Raw genomic sequence first — 22,902 nt, forward strand, 5'->3', positions numbered from 1 at the left:
AGTTCCAGTTATGAAGACGCAAATACATGTGCGTCCACCGTTAACATGTCCTCTGTCAGATCCGCCATGAATAGGCCGGATATTCCATTCCTAAGTATGAAAGGCCACCGGCTTTATATGGTTCACTTATGCCATTTTACAGTCCAGGCAAGTAGGCCCTGATTCTGTCATCAAACTCTTCTTGCCTTCTGCCTCTGAAAGCTCCAGTCTGAGCCTGCATCTGTGACCATGAACTTTGTCTCATTCCCTGCGCGGCTCACGAAGCCTGACATCAGCTTGCTGCCTGCCAAGAACTGTATTTCACCTTCGAAAATTATCTGCTCCGCTCCCTGCCCAATGCATTCCTGTCTAGTAGTTTAAGTAAACATTCTGCCAGCTACCGAGCAAACATCTAGTATAGACACTTAGATGCTTGTACACGCACTAACAGTCAGTATAGTCAGTATAGAATAAGATTCTACTCGAAGAGACCTCTCTTTTGGATAACTTAGTTCTTTAAATATAGGATGTTAGATATGATTTGGGATTAGGTTGACTTGACCCTCCAGACTTCTGTCGCCACATGTAGAGCTAAATGTCAAGTCCCCTTCACCCCCTAGTTGCACGTCAATTACACGTCATGCTGCTGCGCGCGCATATCTGTCAAGTATTTCTGCTGACATTGCGAAATTCTTTCATGTAACCGCCCTCTTATGACATCACATCTGGTGACGTTCTTTAAAATCACTCCCAGTTACGCCTATTTCTGCTACACATGTGAAATGTTATCTTTGCTATCAATTGTTACGCCTTTTGCATTGGCCTCACTGTAATGCCTATTGTATAAAAGTAATTGATTGTCAATAACGTATGTACTTCACTTCCTGAACCTTCGTGGTGATGGAACCTGGAGCAACCGATTATAATCGACCACTGGAATAAAGCCCATTCCGAACCTCTAATACCACGGATTCTGCCTCTTATTTACTGAGCTATTTTATTATGTTTCTGTATCAAATTAAGTCCCGGTAATTAAATTATTTACCACAAAACTTATGGGTGTCGGGGAGGTCCATAAAGTATTGTGGAGGATTTCCTCTATTACCTCTAGCGTGGCTTGTTGAGGAATGTTGGTGTTGAGGGCCTCGACGTCTAATGTTAGTAAGACATCTGGTTGAGTGCCCTCAAGATTGGTTGCTTCTATCAGTCTGAGGACGTCTCTAGTGTCTTGCAGAAATGTGGGTATAGATTGTACCAATGGTTGAAATAAATGGTCGCAGAACTCGGACAGGGGTTCCAAGACTGACCCTATGCCTGAGACAATTGGTCTCCCATGGATGGGTTGTACCCCCTTATGGATTTCGGGCAAGGTGTAAAAATAGGGCATTCTTGGACTTTCATTGGTAAGGAAATTAGCCTCATTGTTGGTAAACCACCCCTCGATTAAGGGCTGAAGAAACCAATTGGTTGATGCGGGTAATGAGGCCTGGTGTAGGGTCCTCTGTTAGAGGGGTGTAGTAGCGAGAGTCCTGGAGCTGCCGTAGACATTCAGTCCTGTAGTCGTTGGTCGACAAAATTACAATTGCTCCCTCTTTTTCAGCCTCTTTGATTGTGATGGTGGGGTCGTTGGCCAAGGATTTGATGGCCTCTGATTCTTGTTTCGATGTGTTGGAAAAGCCTGCCGTAGTGTGTTTTTCAGCAATTTCCTTGAGAACAGCTCTTTCAAAGGTAAGGACTTCCGGGGGGACCATGCTGGAATTGGGGGTAAATGTGGAAGGTTTACGTAAACCGGTGTCGACTGGTAGAGCTTCTGGTTGGTTACCAAAGAAGCCTCTGAGGCGTATTTTTCTGAACAAATTTTGTAAATCATAGTTTGTGTGAAAATTGTCAAATTTGGGGGTTGGGACAAAGCCCAAACCTCGTTTGAGTATGGTGGTTTCCACATCCGTGAGTGCTCTTCCGGAGAGGTTCACGATTAGATTTTATTCTCCTGATGGCTTCTCAACTCCATGTGCATTTGTTGTGCTTGATCTTGCCATTGTAGTTGTTTGGGCTGGTTCTGGTTGCCTCTTCTTTTCTGCCTCGCCCTCTGCCCCAGCCTCTGCCTAAAAAAGGTTGTGGTTGAAAGGGGGCAAACAATGGTTGGGGTCCATGTTGGAAGTTAGGATATTGCCACGCCACATCGGCGGACCCTGGTAGGGAGGTGGCAGCGGACCCGGATATGATGGTGGTCCATATCCGTAAATCATATTCATAGAAGATCTTCATTGTTGGTGTTGCTGGTGTCCTCCTCGGCTGTCAGTGCTGTAGTTGCTACTTGAAGAGTAGGTCCTTCTGCGCGGATTGGTGCTGTCGTCAGATGAATTATCTTCGCCTCAGGGGGTGTAGTCATCCTTGAGGTATGGGTAAATCTTTTCTTTACTGAACCTTGACATGTCCTTTTGAAGTTTGGCTACTTTTAGCCTCATTAAGTAGTCTTTATTGTCATTAATTTCTCTTGTGATTTCAGCTAGTTTAGGTTTGAATGCTGTGTTGGCGATGTTGGCTTTTAGAGCCCCTTCCGCTATGATGATCTTCATTATGAGCTCATGGGCAAGGCGTTTGGATAATCAGAACAAGCAGGTCCCTGCTACATTTCCAGGCCACCAGGGACCATTCTTCCTTGAACTGTTTATCCTCAAGAAAAATTCTTGGCGTGTTGCTGACTATCAGGCCATTAGGGGCTATATTGGCCCGTAGATATTCCGTCATGATGGCGCCATGCATGATGATCTTCATTAGTTTTGCGTTTCATGTTGGTGAGTGTGGTCCAGTCATGACTTGAGCTGCTGGCAGCCGCTCCTCCATCCTGATCATTATAGATGGTGTACTAAGTATTTCAGAGACCAGGTCATCGCCGAACGAAAGTCCTTGGTTGTGCTCCATTGTAAATGACAAAGGCAAGCCTCTCAGGGGTTGAGGGCTGGGTAAGGTCCCGTGGCTGAGCCGCCGTGCTGAGTATATGTAAAGAAAGGTGGGGACCAGGAGCTGTATTTAAACAGGTCCTGCACACTAGCTCCAGTGTAGGACTGTATAACAGAAGGGTGTGGAGTTCCTAGAGGAGGAGCGGAGGTCTCTTCTTTGTGATGCCAAGCTCCTCGTCGGACTGGTGCTGCAATGCCCGACGGGCTCCCGTAAACGGGGCTCTTTGGCGGAGATCTCTTGAAGAAGCCGTAGGGTGAGTGCGGGTGTGAGGGCTTCTTCCAGTACACCATGAGACATTGTTATCGAGATGGAACCTGTTGACCCTTCTTCTGTTCCCACAGCTTCCTTCTACAATGCGGAGGTTGTATACACATATCCCACAAGTGAGTCATTGCAGGATTTGCCGGATAGTCCTTTGCACCATGGCAGTTTTTCCTATGACTCGTCTTCCACCTCCTCAAGTGGCCCAACCAAATTGACAATTTTTTTCTCCTGGTTTAAACAGACTTATTTGGTCCCTCCATGGACATATGTCTGGTTAGTCCTTATCCTGGTTTTTCTTTTCATGTCAATTGGATTTGTAACTGTTTTTTTCCTACTCATCAATTGTCACTATTTGCCTGAATGTTCTGCTGTGAACTTGGTTGATGGTATTTTGGCCCCCCCACTCATCTTCACACATCATGAAGCGTGACCAGACTCTTGTTAACATTTCTGCGTTCCCAATTTCTGATGGTATCGTCTGGGAAAAAGTAAATTATGAGGTCCATGGTCCGACTGAGATTATCAATGTACCACATCTGTTTTGTGTATCTATAGGCGATGTGGTGACACAGGACATACGTTCTGATGATTGGGATGTGCATGCAATACAGGCCTTGTTTTCTGATTTAAAGTATTATGCTGCTTTTGATTTGAAGATTTATATTTAAATTCGGCAAATTATGCCGATCTGTTCTGTTATCAACATTATGGGCATTATTTCCTGCACAGGACTAATTTATTACGTCCTGTGGTTAATTACACTCAATGGGAATATTGCCCGACATCGTTAAAAGGGAGCTCAAAGACACTTATAAATAAGTTTACATACTTTACAGACTTTGATAGGTCGAATCCTGAGTCGTATTATTTTAAACTGAGCAGTTCTTCCTCTACAAAAATCATGTTGACCCACAGTAAATTGATTTATTCTAATTCTTTCCGCCATGTTCTGTCCATAAAAGGGTAAGATCATTGGAAGGACACAGTTGATTTGAAATCAATCTGGGATTCTAAGAACTGGCAAGTGCGAGGCACTGAGGCCTTACCTGTGTCTGCCTCATCCCAGCCCAAATGTTATTTTTAAATACTACAGTATACCAAACTACATGCTTTGGATTTGGCTACTGAGAAGAAAATGAACACCCCTGCTATTCCCTCTTTAGCTGAATATAATGATTGGCGCTCATAAACAAATTATACCATTGAAGCATTACAAACTTTATTTCAAAATAATTCATTTAATGTATCTGGAATGGATCTCCCAGGGTGGTTTGGCAGTCAAATTTGAATGCCTGCCAACTCCGTTTTTATAACACTACTTTAAGTTATGTGCAAGACAGAACCAACCCAAAATTTCCTGATTCCCATTCTGTAACAACCTATTCGGTTGGTAAATTATGTCAACAGTGGTTGCAGCACTCTACTCTATCATCTGTTAACCTCTTCTATGCCCATGACGAGATAGTCTCGTCATGGAGCACGGTTGTGCTGTGCCCATGACGAGACTATCTCGTCATGAACCCCGCCCGCTAATGTAATGCCCGGCACAGGAAGGGGAAAGGGCGGGGCACTGAAGGGGTTAAACAAAATGTATTGTTGTTATCCAATAATACTAATTAGGCCGAATTTGTCATGGGACCGAGGGCTCCTAGGACAAAAAGATGGATATACGCTGCATACAATGCCATTTGGAAACTTTCACAAATTGAGGCAGCATCTTGTTTACGGGAGATAGACGAGGCTAACTTAGAAAACGTTTTAGCTGTTGTCGACAACAGTATTAGCACACTGTCTTCCTGCATTTATACATTAGACAATATTGTTTCTTCTGTTATTGACATTGTGCAAGAAGATGTGTCTCTGTTGTATCATGGCCAAAATCAGTTGCTTTCTGTGATGCAATTTGCATGGACTTTGCAAACTCTGAAAATGGGAAAAGTACAGTAGGATTGTTTGAATGCAACTGCTTTGTTTTTGCCATTTAATTTAACACACAAACAACAATTCATGTCCATGAAAGATGCTACATACACTTCTACACATTGAGAAAATAGATCCTTTGCCCTTCTCTGTAGCCGAATCTGACTCTGCTGTTTGGCTCATCCATGGGGTTATATCTCTACCTTTCTTGCTGTTTCAATTCACTTCCTGCATGAAAATATATAACCAAGAATGCTGCGGCTTGCTTGCTGGAATACCATACATTGTTACGGTTTCCCAGCGCGTAACTTGTTGCAATAATGTGCTTTTTCAACCCCCGCGTGGCCCGCTGGATAGTTCAGTTTGGCCTTCAAGACATACTTTGAAAGCAGATTTCAACAAGTTTAGCAGATTAAAGGCCCTTTCAACCCAACAAGAAGTACTCCTTACTACCGCGCGCAAAACCTTCAGCCTGCATGTGGCTTGCTCGGCTACTGAAGTTCAAATGCTTCTAAACACTAACCTACCACAACATTTTGGGGAGCTCATCCATTGCATATTTAATGCGTCTAATACTCAAGGCCTGGCACATTTTTTTAAAGCTGTAGGCTCTGGCCTTGTTCCGTCTTTTCAGACTATATTTGGTGTTCCATTTTTCCCAGCGTGTTTGGTGGGTTTCCTTTAGTATTGGCGTTAGTCGCTGGAATCCTGCTTCTACTGTGCCTGCTCCGCAATGGCTTCTCCTCTTGTGCTACTCCACAGACCGGGCCACCTCCAATTGCTCCGTGACCGAATGCATGGATGCTTCGGTACATTACCACTGACAACAATCAGTGTGTCTTATGGGTTTTCCTTCCGTTTTGCATACTTTAATTGCGTGCAACCAATATTTTCGTGCTTGAGATGTGATTTTGCATGGGCATTGGATGTATGCCTTTCCAATTCGCCATGTCCCGACTCAGATTTCGAACAGCTGATGAGCCCCTTAGAGGCCCATGAGCAGGACTGTTCTGGGATTGGATTAATGGCGTGTGCAGCTGCACTTGGAATTTTGGCACAATGGGATATCTGTGCTGCTGCACATAATCTCCTACTTCAGAGGTATATTGAATATTATGCAAGTTATCCAGCAATGCTAATGGAGGCATCCGACTATGAGGAACACTCGTATTAATTCGCCTTGTTAAATTGGATGGCGTCTCTTTTTTCTACAGACCACAATGATGTCCTTTTTGAGGGTGTTGCATTCTTTTGCTCCTACACCTTAATGGATTAAACGCATACATGGCCAGCCTGCATCATTCGGGTTTTGGATGCCTTATTCTCATTACATTACAAGAACTGTCTGCTTTTCGCGTTCTCTGCTGTGCTCGGAGGTAAAGTCTGCACATAATGTACAAGGTCGATCAACAGTGTCCCTTGTTATTCTGTTCTGGTCAGTCCCTCGCACCTAGACTTAACATACTACTCACAGTTGCACTACTGGAAATCGCGTGCTTTAATATCACAAACGAAACATGTTTTGACACACTTGGAGAGACACCTTTCCAGAGAGAAGAGCTGTGCTTGTCCTGTGATGTGAACATATCATCTTGGCCTTGAGGTATGGGGGTCTGCTGACAAAGTCCAGAGTCTTCCTTTTTATAATAAACTATTTCTTACAACGTGGAGGGTGGTTAGGTCTCTTAGTCCCTTTTCCACTGTCTTTATAAAATGATATCTGCTGTTTGTATTCTATGGAATTGTAACAATGCTGACTATATTGTGTTTATGCATTTTGCTGCTAGTAACAGCACGTGTACTGTACCATAGAGCGCGTTAGTTAAAATAAACATTTTAAACTAAACCACGTCACTGTTTATTCGCATTGTGGACAAGTATGAGTGAGTGCGCCAAAGAGTTGTCTGGCTCCTGCGATTCCCAAGATAGAGTGACGTGTTCTGGGTTGTCTAATCATTGGTAGCTTCGCTATAGACGGAGAACGAATGAGACACTATAGCTAGTCATTTTGGGCACTAATGTGGTAGGTTGGTACACCCCTATTCACTGCGGGTTCCGTTTTCCTGTGCATAGTTCTGTATATGTGCAGAATCCCTGCAACAAGGTATTATTGAAATATTAATCAGACATGTGTATGTATTTTATGTGCTTTTATGGACGAATAGCCCAAATAAAGACATCTTGACTGACTGAGGTGATGAATTAAAGATGCTCGGAAACTCACTTTGTGGCGAAGTGCATCAATGGGTGTAGTGTTGTTGCAGGCAGGATTACCATTCTAGGTCTGAGTCCCGTAACTTTGCTGGGTAGTATTACATGATGGTGTTTCATTAAAGTACATTCTTCTAAACCAAAAGAGAAGCACTGGGCAGGATAATACACTATTGTGTATTTTGGTTGACTGTTTAGTTCTGAGCTCTTGTTCCCCACACGACCTCCCTGAGAAGCATTTAACTACTTGCTATCCTGACTGTCAAATGCAGAAGCACTAGTAGGACAGACCCAGGATACCTGTGGGAACTGACTTCAACTACCACAATTGGTGCCCACTAGCCAGTTTGCCATCTGGCACTGCTGGCAGGATCTGACACAAATGCATAATGCACTGAAATGCAACTATGAATTATTTGAAAACTTCGGAGGAGTGAAACAGTGTAATTATTGTCTGCATCTTAAGCAGTTTGAGAAAAGCAGGCCGGAAAACGCATTAAATGTTCTTGATGACCTGTTGTGTATCAATAAAAAGAATACCAATATATCTCAATTAAAAAAAAAATATATATATATTTTTATTGTTTTTACTGATACACAACTGGTCATGAAAAATATTGTTGACAGCAATTCAACTACAAAAGTCATCATCTCCATTCTCTTTGCCCCTCCTCTCCTTCCAGTTGCACTCCTGCCACAGCCTTCTCCCCTTTCTGTACTCCTGGCTCCATTTCCCCTGCTACCCCCTCATCGGCCTGAAAGGCCTCCAACAACCACATCCACATTTCTAGGCGCTCCATTACCTTATGATCCATCCTTGACATCCCTGATGTGCTTTTCTTCAGTTAGGGCCCATTCAACCATATCCCTACTCCACAATGCCACCGACGGGACCCTCTGTCCAAATGGCGCTATCGCCACTCATCTCTTGGCAACCACCAGTGCCAACTGTAGGAACTTCCTGCGTATCATCCCCCACTGTGGCTTCCTTATCATACACAGAAGCAAGCCTTTTGGGGTCTCTTCCACCATAACACTTGTCACCCTTTCCACTCTGTCCCCTACAGTAATCCAGAATGCACGCACCGTCGGGCACATCCATGACATATGGAGGAAGGCGGACCCCCCGCACCACACCTTGGGCAGTTCATCACCCTACCCACATACATTCTGCTCAATTTAATCTGTGTCAGGTAAGTGCGGTGCAGATAATTGCAATGTATCAACTTGAACCTAGCATTCCAGGACTCCCAGCGGCAAAGTGCACTAGTCCCTTCCCAGTCTCTCTGTCATATTGTCATCCACATCTACCCACCAGGCCCGTTTAGCAGGAAAACTTTGCTTCACTCTGTCCCCTTTGAAGGCCCCATAGAACAATGACACACATTGCCGTGCACATTCAATCAATAATTGTATTTTGCATTTATATAGCGCTTACCTACCAACTGCAGCGTTTCAGACTGCTGGGGGCCATGGGAAACCCCGACCTGATCTCCCGACGTGCACCGGCAAGCTTAGCATACAGTAGAAACTGGCCAGGCCCCCACCATGCATTCTCAAATGAACTGAATCTCTAATCTGGCCACAAATTGCCCCGCGTTTCACAGCCCCCTTCTATCCAGCACTTCACTGACATTGCTTCGCTAATGCGCTTAAGTGGAACCAACGACCAAATGCTCAGTTTTCTCACGAACTGTGGACGTTTTAAAACCCTAGTAATCACTCTCCCATAGCTCCCCCATTTGCTGCACCAGATAAGGGTACTGCCTGGTATCCTGGTCCACCGCATTAGCAATTCCAACAAAGGTGATAGAGCGCTCAACGCTCTTAAATTTGTAAGGGGTGCATTAGATTCATGTACGAACTGCACTCGTATATATTTAATGTTTGGTTGAACTTTGGGCATATTAAAATGGAGTTTATATAGGATTGATTAGCATTTTGCACGTATTTAGAGAAATCATGTAATTGTGCATGTATATAATGATCAGTAGGTGAACCAAATGTATTCACTGTTCTAAGATTCATATAAAGGCCGGTGTAACGAGTGCATATTAAACAAAAGTTCTTAGGTTAGCCAGAAATGTACGCCTAACTTTCGTTTTCTTAAAGGTTTCATTTCTCCTCGTTTGCTCTTAGGTCAGGAGCTAATTAAAATTTATGTGTGTAGAAAGTTTTCTTTTCACCCCTACTGCAGGTGCAGGAATTTGATCTTGTTATTTTAGATTTGCGAAGATACATGGGAGGAAAGGAATGCCTTTGAAGAGCTCGTACAGAGAGATGGGAGGACACCTTCCATGCCTGGTGAAACTTGGGAGCCAAGGTCAGCGGACAGAGCTGTAAAATTAATTGGACTTTGTGGAAAGTTACTCAAAGAAGGTGTTCACGGAATAATGTACCATGTGACCCGTTAGGGGTGTAACTTTGTCTTTTTGTATTAGGCATAGGGACAGATTTTCAGGACTTCTGCTTTTGACTGAGGAAGGAGAGCATTTTAGAACAAGGTCTGTAGCTTTACGCTACTTGACCCATTAAATGTGAGTGCACTTCTTCAGAAGTCAACACGTGCTGGCACCATTTGGGAAAAATCCTTCTGGGAAACTAGGAAGGGATACCACTTTAGAAGTAGAGTAGGGACAGATTATTCTTTAATTCGGAAATACAAATGAAAAAGGATTTGGGCACAGTGTCTATAGTCAGCTGTGTTCTGATTTTGGAATTTATAGTTCTGTGCCTATTGTGCCGTATTAACTACATTCATAGATTGGGCTCTGTATTAGTCTTCATGTATCTTTGCACCTTGATTTTGAGGTGTGTCTATATTCTGTTGTTCCTGGCTTTGTAATAACTCTACAAAAGCTAAATTCAGAGTTCGTACTTATTGGGAGTTGATGGGAGGGGAAATATATAATTGGTAAAATGTTTTCTTCCCTCTACACTTCTTAGCAGGCAAGAAAGACCATCGGCCAGGTATTCCTGAGTAAATCTGGGATACGGAATTCAGCACCATCAAAGATGTGGTCCCACAAGTGTCTCCCAGTAGCTTCTTTCCCCTATTATCCTCCACTGTGGGCTATCGCGCCATGTACTGCAACTTAGCCGCATAATAGTACAGCTCCAGATCAGGCAATTCCATGCCCCCTTCATCGAGATCCAACTTCAGCTTTGACAAAGCAACTCTACAAGTCTCAACGTTAAAATGAATGGAGCGGGGGTCAACTTTTTGGAATTATGATTCGGTTATGCATTTATTCTTTTTAGTCTGTGTTCTGGAAAGATCTACAATAAAAAATGTATAGAAAATCATGCTCTAAAATTATAATGATAAATTCTGTTGGCTGTCTGCTTGGGAGACAGCGTACCTCTCGGACCCAAAGTCGTATTGGATATTATCCACTATTCGCCGTTAGTTCTTAATTGAACTGACTGGCCTTATATGTTTTTAGCTACAGTTATCATGCCATTCACTTTTGGACATCTTGTTATGGATACTGTTGGATATTGGCCACCGGCATAGCTTTATACTGTTTTCTTTTGGATTACCTGTGTAATATTATGTACAGAAACCACTCATTTGTAATAGCCTTCTACATGAGACAGCATTATTTGTAATAGGACAACAACAGTTCCGATCAGGCGTTGGCTGATGGCTTTTGGTCAAAATTTAATAAAAAAAAGTAGAAGAAAACACAACAATTTTGCATTAGCAGTGATTTTTTTGTACCAAATTTACGGACTTTTTCCGTTGACAATTTGTGGTGCAGAGCCAATCCAGTGGTGTTTGTATTACATCCCTTCTTAGAGGGGAGGTGCTCCAGGACAGGGGGCACATTTGGCTTTCAGCACACAAAATAGTCTACTGTTTATATTATATGGGTGATTGATAGTATCGGTGCTGCACTCTGTGTATGGTCCATTGTCCTTTGTTTGTTGGTTTAGATACATTTTGTATACTTCAACTGAATAATAAAATAAATAGTGCCCACGCCCACATCCCACCAATGAAACAGATGGTTAGTAATATATGCTTACTTTCTGTTTCCGGGTACTTCAACAGAATCAAAAATCCATATCTCAGTGTAGTACTGACTGTTTCTGTCCCGGCAAAGAACAAATTCAGTGTGGAAATCACCATGTTCTCATGCTGAAATTCAGAGTGAGTATTTGCCGATTCCTGAAAAGAAGAAAAAATATTTATGTATGTACGTTTTGCAAAATCTCTTTAGGATACATGACATCACTTGTCACCAGTAATAATAATATGGTACTTTTACCTTAAGGATATAGCTTTTTACAACATAGGTGTAACATCGCATTTGCAGAGTCAAGGCCCAGCAGATACTTTGCAAAGCAGCTTCCTGGTCAAAGCTTTTAATCACTATATAAACAATTAAATGTACCACGCAACATTTTCAGATCCCTTCTTCCTACCTTCTGTAGTAAAAAAAATCATGCATTTACTCAACAATTCAGGTACTTAAAAACCCACTCACCCACCCATCCATCCATCTACTCAACCATCTGTCCATCTACTCACTTACCGGTCTCCCTCACACACACCCCATCAATAAGTAAATATATTTACTCAAACACAGACCCATTTGCTTTGTAACTGATTGTTTCATATAGTTATATAAAATGTAATGAACACTTCAATGCCTGCCTCAGCAAGCATGGTTAAAAACCTCTTATAATAGCCAATGTGTTGTTTCACTGCAGCCCTGCACCACCGACCCCGCACTCCGGTGCATGGCTTTCAAAAGAGTTTGCAGAACTGTCCTGGGGTAGCATGTCTTCCCAGAAGAGTATAGAATTTAAAAACAGTTTACAAACTCATCCACTCACTTGCTCGCAATCTGTCCTTGTACTCATTGATCTATCCACAAATTCATTAAATCAGACATTTATTTGCCCTCTGTCCCACAGTCAGTCTTAAGTGCATTCACATATCAATCCACAGACACAATCCCACCCGCAATTTGTTCATCAACCCACTTTCTAAAATCTTTCTCTCAAACACACAAACACTTACCCCCAAACTGCCCCATAAAAAGCATTCCTCCACTTTATGAAGTTTGTTACATCAACTCACAAAACTACAGAATCCAGAATATGGATGGCTACTCTATTGCCAAAGTAAGTTCATATGGGTGAATACAGATTTACTATTCTTAACTCAAAAAACTGCCTTGACAACATAGCATATCATCAAGTCACATATGCATATTTAAATTATGTAAGGAAATGCCTCTTTCTGCATGTTTACCCCCACTTTGTGGACTGATGCTGTTGTTTTTTTTGGCTCTGAGGATGCACTGGGGCCTGCTAACCATACCTCAGAGCCAATGTTCTAACCCCTAATAAAAGATATGGCGAATTGGATATACCCAATTGGCAAGGACTGACTTACATTTAAGTCACTAGTATATGGCACCCAGGGCATGTAAGGCAGAGTTTACAAATACACCTGCAGCACTATTTGTGCCACTCTAAGTGTGACAAAGGACAAAATGGCTCCCAGGCTGCCACTACAGACTGGAAGGGCAGTGTGTACACTGCTAGTTCGAGTTTGCAATTAAAGTAAATGGAAAAACCACCACATCCCTTAACACTATTTGTAAATCTTCCTTAAAGAAAGCCTATGGTATCCTACGGCATGGTGGCTATATTCTTTTGAGTTAGACATATTTTTGATATGCCTTAAGAGTAACACTTCTAAAAGGGTGTTAGCCCAAAGGCGAGCTTCAAAGGTGAAGCTGCTTTTGAAGGGCCGCTGTGACAACACTCTCAGGCAGGATGCCTTTTGTTTCCTGCAGACAGAGTAGAGGCAGGCTTTAGGAGGGAAAACTCACCCCAAATTGGTTTTACCATGGGCGAGTAATCTTCAGGCAGCCACACCCCTAAGGTGGGCTATCAAGCTCCCTTCGGCCAAAAAGGGTTGTGCCATTTTGGAAGAGGCAAGAATGTGGCATGTGGGATCGCCAGATGTCAGACATCACAAAAACATCATCACTAGGTAGGAGGGGACCCAGTTGCCAATTGGCTAGTGACTGTGTGGTCCCCTTCGAGGCACTTTCCTAGGATAAATAAGGCACCCCTTGAGTACTCGCTGGACTTGGATGAAGGATAAGGAGAAGACCACTTTGCTCCCGCTTTATGTGCAAAAAATAGGCTGCGTGCCACAGCAACTGCACTTGCTGCACTTTGGGCTCGTAGGGTTTGAACCCTGTTTCTGCGGGCCTGGCTTGGGGAAAAGTAGATTCCCAGCCTTAGTCTGAAGCAGTGACTTTGAGGCTCAGTTGCACCATGACAGCTGTGTGTGTTCGCAAAAGCACAAGGTCTGCATCGGCAGCCCTTGGAACACGGCACAGATTACCAGTCACCCCCACTCACCTTTGGCGGTCATCTTGCAAAGGCTGTATCGTGCTTTAAAAATGCTTTTGGGGCCAGGGAACTGTCCTAAGTATCCTCTCTGGTCCCCTAGACCTTTTTCCGATTGGAATTGGTTGTCCAACCTGGGCAGGAGTTATCGAACTAACTGTTTCAAACTTTTCAAAAGTTTACAAACCTTTTCTTGGCCAGTGCTTGTTTGAGGTTGATTTAAAAGTTATTTAAATGTTCTAAAATGTGTATCGCTGGAACCCTCCAGTAGATTTTGCTCATGGAGTTCTTTAAAAATTCATAAGAGGAAGTTGGCCCTAGAGGAGAGAAAACTGGCCTTAGAAGAGGGCCAAGCTGGGGGATGAAACACCAGGAGAATGGTGGAAGCAGTTCTATAGATGCAGAGGTAATCACAGGTGGTGCCTATGATCCCAGGTTACCCAAGGATATTGTTCCTTACTAAACAGAAGGGTATGGCATTGATAAATGGCTGGCTTCCTATGAGAGAGCTCTTAGGATGAAAAGGGTGGGTGCACAACATTGAGGATCCTTACTTTGGGAGTTAGTACCAACAGTAGGTAGAGATGGCCTTCTTACACTAAATGATGAGGTGGCACAGTCATACCCACATGAAAGAGGCACTCATTAAGCGTTTTGGTCCAGACCCAGACATTATTGGATGTGGTTAATGCCTCTCTGTAGTCACTGGAGGGTTGGACTAAAGTTAACAAGGTAGATACCTATGAGGACTTATACAATTAGTTGGTAAAAGAGCACACACTTGCAAACTGCACCTCAAAGAAGCTCCACAAACATTTGGTAGATTCTAAGCTAAATCTAGCCCTATAGATCAGCGTAAGACAGCTTATGAACAGGTATGCACTAGGGTACCAAAGAAGTCCCAAGGTGGAGAACCTAAGAAAGGGGTACAAATCCCCCTTTCAGGGGGAAGTTGGGGGGGGTATCAGTGAAAGAACTTTGGTCCAACAAAAGCTGGGGTGTGCTATGAATGTAGACAGCCATTGCACAAGAAGGGAGATCCTACATGCCTGAAGAAATCACCCACTGGTGAAAGCTCCAAGGGAATTGCCAGTGTAGGGATCGGGGTGGAAGTTGGCCCTGGGGATTTACAGGGGTTACACTGAAGCCACATTAGTTTCTATGGATGGTGAGGAAATTGAACCCTTGGCCCACTGGCCTGCAAGTATGCTAAAGTATAGGCAGAGGCCAAGAATCAATGGGGTAAAAGTTCAGGCTCTGAAGAATACAGGAGCCACAATAACAATGATTATTGCCAAGCTGGTTTCCCCAAGCCAGATTCAACAAGATGAGGTGCATGAGCTAGATAACTCTGACATTGTTACGAGTCCCATTCCATATCTGTGTTAGACTTTGAGTGGGGAGGTGTAACTGGCCCTAAGAAACTAGCTGTGTTTCTTGCCATCCCAGTGGATTGTCTACTAGTCAACAACCTTGAAACATCCGCCTGGGCAGAGGTGGAGAGAAGGACTCATACAGCAATGCTGAGTCTCCCTGAGTGGGTTTGTGTTTCCACCAGGGCACAGAAGGTCTTAAGAGAAGGTCAAGGGACTGTGGATCTTGAAACAGTGAACCCAGTCTTTAATAACAAGATGAGAGGAAGGAAGCCCCACAGAGCCAGAAGGAGCCTAACCCCCAGAGGAAGGGCCTGGTCTCTGAAGGGGTGGTGCTGCATTGAGAGACTTGCCTGACTTGGAGAAACCTCAAGGAGCAGGTGGAACCTCCAGAGAGGACTTGAGTCAGGGACAAAATAACTATACCACTCTTGAAGGCTGAGACAGTTGGCTGTCAGAAAGGAGGAAGGAGATGTGAATATGTCATGAGTGGTCAGCCCATCTCTTGGGCGCTCTCTGGTAATGCATCCATGTATGGACATGCGTAGCATTTATGTACTTGGGCATTTGTGGTGCCTAGTGATTGCAGAATGAGTGAAACAAAAGACAATTCACAGACAACGTACAGGTGGCAAAAACAACTAATTGCAAAGATCATGATGTGATTGTAACATGTTGTATTGTACCAAGACACTCCATGTATAACTCGTTATGTGCTTACATTCAGGACTTGTTTACTGGCTGCACACTGCAAGGCTGCCATTATGTGCCAGTGCTGACTCTACCATTTAATTTTAAATGCAGCCACTGTCGTGTCTCACAGCCACAAGATCCCGCAAGACTTGCAGCTCCTGGCAGCCATGTTGAGTGAAGCAGCGTATAAATATGGGCCACACTTGTCAACGAGTGCTCATGATCAGCGCTACTTCTGGGCAGCAGCACTGGACCGCAGAACCTCTGTAGGGCGAATGCACTGAGTACTTCCTGCGAGGGCATAATCCTTTGTTCTTAGACACTTTGGAATTGGGTAAAGTAAGCAACACACTTAGCGGGCTTTGACCAGCAACTGTTGCATTTGGAGGCATCAGTGAGGTGCAGGAGGTGCACTCAAACGTAGATGACACATAAGACCTAATCAGAACAGCGCACTTCGAACTTTGGTAAAGACCATGGCTGGCATAAAAAAGAGTGTACTATTGGATAACTTGAACTGTGGCACAAAGTATAAAAGTATTGTGATACGACAATTGCTCTTTAGCTACAAAATTTGTTGGGAACAAGAAGCTTTGCACAGTGTCATAATTAATCATAACAGTGAAGGATAACTGTCATATCGATTTCTGCACTAAACTGTGAATCCTGAATTCTTATACTGATTGAAGCATTCAAGTGATATAGACAGTGAATGAATGTTCAGCATAAACATTGCAAACCTTTGAATCAATGTCTGTGAGTTAACAAATGAAAGTTCACCGCATCTTTAAATACCTGACAGGTAAGGATTGACAGTAACAGACCTTCATTATTAAAATAAGCTACACCTGTGGACAGAATACAGCATTAATCATTGTGCCTTCCTGGTCCAGGTCTCCCTCCCCGCAGTACCCGCCCCCAAAACCCTTCCCCTAATCCAGCCACTCCATTCCTCAGGTGTAATATATATTCACAGAGTTGGTGCTGCGAAAAGGTTGGCATTGGAGGATACTAATTCTGAGAGACTTGGTCCTGACAAAAACACAAGCCCAATGGTATTTAATTTCTCCCGAGCAGAACCACCAGAATGTCCACTCTAGAGGAAGTATGTAGGATTACGGCCACAGTACCGAAAGAGCTCGTCTCAGCCATATTGGATACTGCAGCATTAGCAAGCCAAGTGACGCGATTACAGGGTCAGGAAGGGGCCACAATATCACCTCATGCAATTACCTCAAGTCCAGCTCCTAGTCATCCCATAGTCTCCATCACAGTCCCTGCACATGTCCCATGGAATCCACCAGAGTGCTTAATAGGGGTCCCATCTGAATACAGACTTTCTTGATCCAAGTACCGCAGCATTTCCTGGTCAGGCCCACAGCTTTCCCAGATGCCCAATCAAGGATAGCTTGCCTAATTTCATACTTAGAAAGGGATGCTGCATTATGGGCAGTCCCTTTGGTCAATGCAGACAGGCAGTCCCTTTGGTCAATGCAGACAATACCCTGTTGTACAACTGGAGAAACTTCACAGCCATATTTGAAAAAATATTTCATTGCAGAACTATGACAGGGTCTGTGGACCAAGAGCTTTTAGAATTAAAGCAGGGCAACAGAGACCTTGTGATTTGTGACTTACTTAACACATTTCAACAGTCTTACCTTTAAAACAAATTGGCCCGGAGTAAAGCGGGCATCTCTTTACTATCAAGGCCTGCGAGATGATTTAAAAGACTTCCTGGTTTAAGTGGATCCACAACCAGAAACCTGTGATAATCTTTTAGCACTCACTTTACGAATGGACCACAGATTTTCAGACTGAAAAGGTTATAAGAAAAGATCCGACACGCTCATGTATGTGCGATCCAAAGACAAGGGATCCACTAGTGCTCAAGATTCCAGTGAACCAATGGCGATTGGAGGGGCTAGGAACCCCCATACTCAAGAGGAAATAAACACAGCAGAAGGGATGTTTATCCCTCTATCATGGAAAAAAAGGACATTTTGTTCGAGAATGTCCATACGACCAAATAACTCGGGAATAGAACCTCAACACTACAAACCCCAACCAACGAATCAGGAAACTAAAAAGCTTGAGGCACGCACAGGAGTGTACCTGAGACCCCCACCTTAAGCCTCCTGAGTAATCTGTGGCCAGTACTTTGCGATCATTGGCTCCTCATTTAACCTTAAATGCTCAAACAACAATTGCGACCAGAACTGAGGAGGTAATCTTGACAACTGACTCTGGAAACCCCGAAAATGTTATTGAGACGGATTATTGCACCAAGTTAAAGGTACCAACAGTATAAAAAGAACCCTCCGAAACTGTACGGGTCATGGATGGGACTCTTCTAACTTCAGGCCTCTTCTTACCATCGCACAATTCTCATAAAACTAAGTTGTTTTCAAGGTAATATTGTACACCAAGAACAATCAGGTTTGATGTGATGGCGGCTCCGCAGTTTGGAATTATCCCAAGTATGCCTTGGCTCACCACCAATAATCCAAGCATAGATTGGGCCAAGAGAAGTATAACATTTGACTCTGACTGGTGCTCACAAACATGTCTTTCCATTGAACAGACCAGTAAAACAGGTTTTGATCCAAGCCACCTCATAGCCTCTGCTATAGAGAAGCAATTGGGCTCAAAGCACAGTCATTTCATTGCTACTGCAGCAGAACAGGACACTAAACTACCTGCTGAGTATGAGGAGTTCCTCGAGGTATTTAGTGCCTCTAGTGCTGAGACTCTGCCTACTCACAGGACCTATGATTGTCAAATTGATCTAGTGCCGGGGGGGGGCAAGATCTCAAGCAGCAGGATTTACACTCTTACTGAGCAAGAAAACCAGTATTTGTGTGACTATTTAGATAAGTACCTGGAAAATAGCTTTATCCGTCCCTCAATGTCACCTGCTGCATCATGTCTCTTTTTTGTTCAAAGGCTAATGGCAAGCTGAGGTCTTGCATTAATTATAGCGCATTAAATAACATAACCATCAAGAACAAATACTCATTACCACTAATTCCCGTCCTCCTAGATCAGGTATGCTCAGCCTCTATTTAAACCAAGCTGGACCTCCAAGGCATGTACCATCTGGTGCGTGTCTGACCCAGCGAAGAGTGGAAGACCACGTTCCATACTCTGTATGGGTTATGTGAGTATTATGTGATGCCCTTTGGGCTTTGCAATGCCCCAGCGGCGTTCCGATTTTTTGTTAAAGATGTATTACCAGCATTTTTTGATAAGTTTGTCATTGCCTGTATTGATGATATCTTGATTGATTGATTTCTCATCTCCAGGAGAACATGTGGAGCATGTATGGCAATTTTAGCTACCCTTAGACAGCATTGGTTATTCTGTAAACTCACAAAGTGTGAGTTTCATGTTACGGAAGTGTAAATTATTTGGGCTTCATCCACACGCCACAAGGAATCAACATGGCTAAACGAAAAGTGCAAGCTATCAAAGACTGGCCAGGCCCCCAAACTGTTAAAGACATTCAGCGTTTTCTAGGTTTTGTGAACTTTTAATGCAGATTTACGGATCATTTTTCATCTTAAGTCTCTCCCTTAACCAGATTGCTCTCAAAAGGAGTAGTCTTTCAGTGGACTGCAGATACCAACCAAGCCTTTTTGCTTCTAAAGGACACCTTCATCCCAGCCCCAGTTTTACGGCATAGGACACAACACAACCTTTAACTAAGGAAGCGGATGCTTTCATCGGCACCATAGGAAAATCCTGTCTCAATGAGATGTGAATACTGTCCAGTTACACCATGTGGCGTATCCGACAAGAATGCATCCCAGCGGAATTAAATTACACCATAGCCGAGAAAGCACGGTTAGCAATTTGCTTGGCATTTAAGGAATGCTGCCACTATTTACTAGGGGCCAAGGGGCTGATTCACAGAACTAACTTAAGACAAAATCCTAAACTGACTACTTTTGGTATTCACAGAAGTTAGGATTTTGTCTTAAGTTTGTCTTAAGACAAACTTAAGACAAACTTAAGACAGACTTAAGACAGACTTAAGACAAAATCCTAACTTAAGTCTGTCTTAAGTTTGTCTTAAGTATGTCTTAAGTTTGTCTTAAGTTTGTCTTAAGACAAACTTAAGACAAAATCCTAACTTCTGTGAATACCAAAAGTAGTAAGTTTAGGATTTTGTCTTAAGTTAGTTCTGTGAATCGGGCCCCAAGTTTCCAAACACAATATTCACTGATCTCTGTAATTTGCAATTGTTGTGGTGTGCCGTGCCTTGACACCCAGAAAGAATTGCTGGATTTTGTTTTTTGAGGAGTCCGATTTCATTATCACTTTCTGCCCAGGAAGCTCTAACAACAAGGCGGATGCCATTTCCATAAAAGAATCCGCATAACAAAAGATAGATGCACAACCGGTACTGATGGTATTCCACGACCAAATCATTGGTGTAACCCACACAAATACCTTTTTTCACAAGACCACAAAAGCCATGCCTTTACCAAAGAAGATTCAATGGCAACTGCGGGAACAGAGGAGGGGCATAAAAGAACTTACCTTTTCAAAGAAATATGCTTTATGTACCCACCAAAAGGCTGCAGCAACAAGTCTTGGTGTCACGATTGTCCACTAACCGGACATCCAGGCCATACCAGAACACTGGAACTAGTTAACAGAAATTTCTGGCGGCCAAATTGGAGAAAACAAGCCATGCAATACATGCTAAATTGTGATGTTTGCAACAGGGCAAAGACAGACAGAGCCAAGAAGTGGGGTATACTTCATCCACTCCACAGCGAGTTTGGGAGGATATCTCACTTGATTTGATTACTGCTCTTCCAAAAGACCAGGGCACAGACTACATATTAGTGGTAACAGACAAACTATCAAAGAGAGCACACTTTGTGGCTTGTTCAGGAACAGCGTATGGTGGACGAAAGTGGAGATCGAAACCCACCAGAAGAGTTATGTTCGATGCGATCTCAAACCCGAAGTGCCCATTAGTAACTACGAGGGGTTAAAATACATGCCTTCCTAGGTGGAGTACTCCGAGTAAAGTGAAGAGAGGAGTGTTTTTTACAGTGAAGCACGCAATATTGCTGCACATGCGAGCTGTATATCAAGAAAGAACTACTATTCTCAGCTGGCATAATATCGCAGTGAAACCTTTTAGTGAAGGCTTCTTCTTACAGCTAATCTAAGAAGAGCCTCAGAATACCTAAATAATTTACCTTCGCCTGTGATACAAGTGAAAGGTTATTACTTTTCGATGATATACTGATTACTTCCTTTGTCCTCCTTTTGTGTTGTACAAATATATCAAATCACTTTTCAGTCCTGAAGAAGGTGGCTATAAAATCTTAAATACCACCAAAATGTGCATCGACTATTAATTTGTCGAGTCCGGTGCCATTACTCCAGAAAGAGAGAATTATAGAGACCCCAATGGTGTACTTTAGGACGCTGTGTCTGATTTTCGGGATTGGAGTATGATGAATGAACGTTTTGTAGTGAGTGGGATCCTCGTGGAGTGTGTGACAATGGAGGCGAAGTGGAGGAGTGTTTTGTAGTTTGAGCATTTTAATTTATTGATAAATTAGTAAAATGTTAAAATTAAAAATTGTACAACTCAGAGTAGGCAATGAAGAAATTAATATACATCTGTTATGTAACAAATAATGAATAATGTTTTTTATGTAAAGAATGGAAAAAAAGTCAATATTATAAATAAATAACATATATAAATAAATAATAAATGGCAAAGTAACATACTATCATAAAAACTTAGTGTGATCTAGTTCTGTTGGATTGGTTCCCTAGTCAAAGCAATATAGGTAGGTAGGACTCATGTTGTAAAAATATTGCTGTTTTCCCACTGGTCCTATGCCTTTATAAATATTCAAAGGGGGCTCTGGAGTATATTTTGGTTGTTCAGGAACCACAACAGATGCAGAATTAGTCGACCTACTCCTGAACCACATTGTACGCATCCACGGTCTACCAAAGACCATAGCCTCAGACAGCGGCTCCCAGTTTAATTCCAGTTTTTGAAAGGCCTGGTGCTCCGCCTTACAAATCCAATGCCATCTCTCAACCAGCTTTCATCCCGAAATCGATGGACAGACTGAGAGGGCCAAACAAGACCTAAAGCAGGACCTTCGATGTTACTTGTCAAATTCCTCGGCCTCTTGGATATCACTTTTGTGGGAAGCAGAGATCACATAAAACAACCTGCAACACTCATCGACAAAAATGTCACAATTTTTGCTAACTATGGGCAGCATTCCCACTTTCTACCCTTCTTGTCACCACAAGTTCAAGAAAACATGCCCAAGCTTTCCCAACAATTACAATAGGTCTCATAGTTGGCCTCTAAGTTGCGCACCAACATGCATACCGCTGCAGCAAGATTTAAAAGATTTGCAGACCAGAAAAGGCAGCCCGCTCCAGTCTTCCAGTTGCAGAATGAGTGAAACAAAAGACTATTCACAGCAAATGTACTGGCGCGAAAAATGACAAACTGCAACAAGCATGATATGATTTCAACATGTTGTGTGGTGCGAAGACTCTCAGTGTATAACTTGTTATGTGCTCACATTCAGGACTTGCCTACTGGCTGCACACTGCCAGACTGCCACCATGTGCCTGTGCGGACTATACCTTTTCATTTTAGATGCAGCCAGTGTCGCATCTTGCGGCTGTGAGATTTGCAGCTCCCGGCTGCCATGTTGGGTGACTCCCGTCAAGGAGCGCTCATGATCAGTGCTACTCCTGGGCATCAGCACCAGACCGCAGAACCACAGTAGGGCGAATATGCTCTCAGGGCATGGTGTGAGGGTATTGTACTTTTTTCTTAGACGCTTTGGAATTGGGTAAAGTAAGCAACACTGTTATTGCACTTTGACCAGTAGTGAGGTGTGCGTGAGGTGCGCTCGAACTTTGATGACACATGAGACCGAATCAGACCAGCGCACTTTGACTTTGGTGAAAACCATGGCTGGCATAAACAAGAGCGTACTATAGGATAACGTGAACTCTGGCACGAAGTATAAAAGTATTGTGATACAAACATTGCGCTTTAGCCACGAACTTTGTTGGGAAGCAAAAGCTTTGCACAGTGGCATATTGA

The 22,902-nt window shown here is 43.2% G+C and overlaps 1 protein-coding gene across 1 annotated transcript in view; it reads right to left on the minus strand.

Moving 5' to 3' along the window:
* The window catches only part of LOC146798068 (cytochrome P450 2G1-like), a 592,985-nt gene that overhangs the window by 108,328 nt on the left and 461,755 nt on the right, over positions 1-22,902 (minus strand). The window contains exon 6 of the mRNA XM_085625289.1: positions 11,371-11,512. Coding sequence (XP_085481415.1) covers positions 11,371-11,512 — 142 coding nt within the window. The remainder of the gene's footprint in view (positions 1-11,370; positions 11,513-22,902) is intronic.

Source organism: Triturus cristatus, chromosome 9 (assembly GCF_964204655.1).
Source record: "Triturus cristatus chromosome 9, aTriCri1.1, whole genome shotgun sequence".
Classification (NCBI taxonomy): Eukaryota; Metazoa; Chordata; class Amphibia; order Caudata; family Salamandridae; genus Triturus; species Triturus cristatus.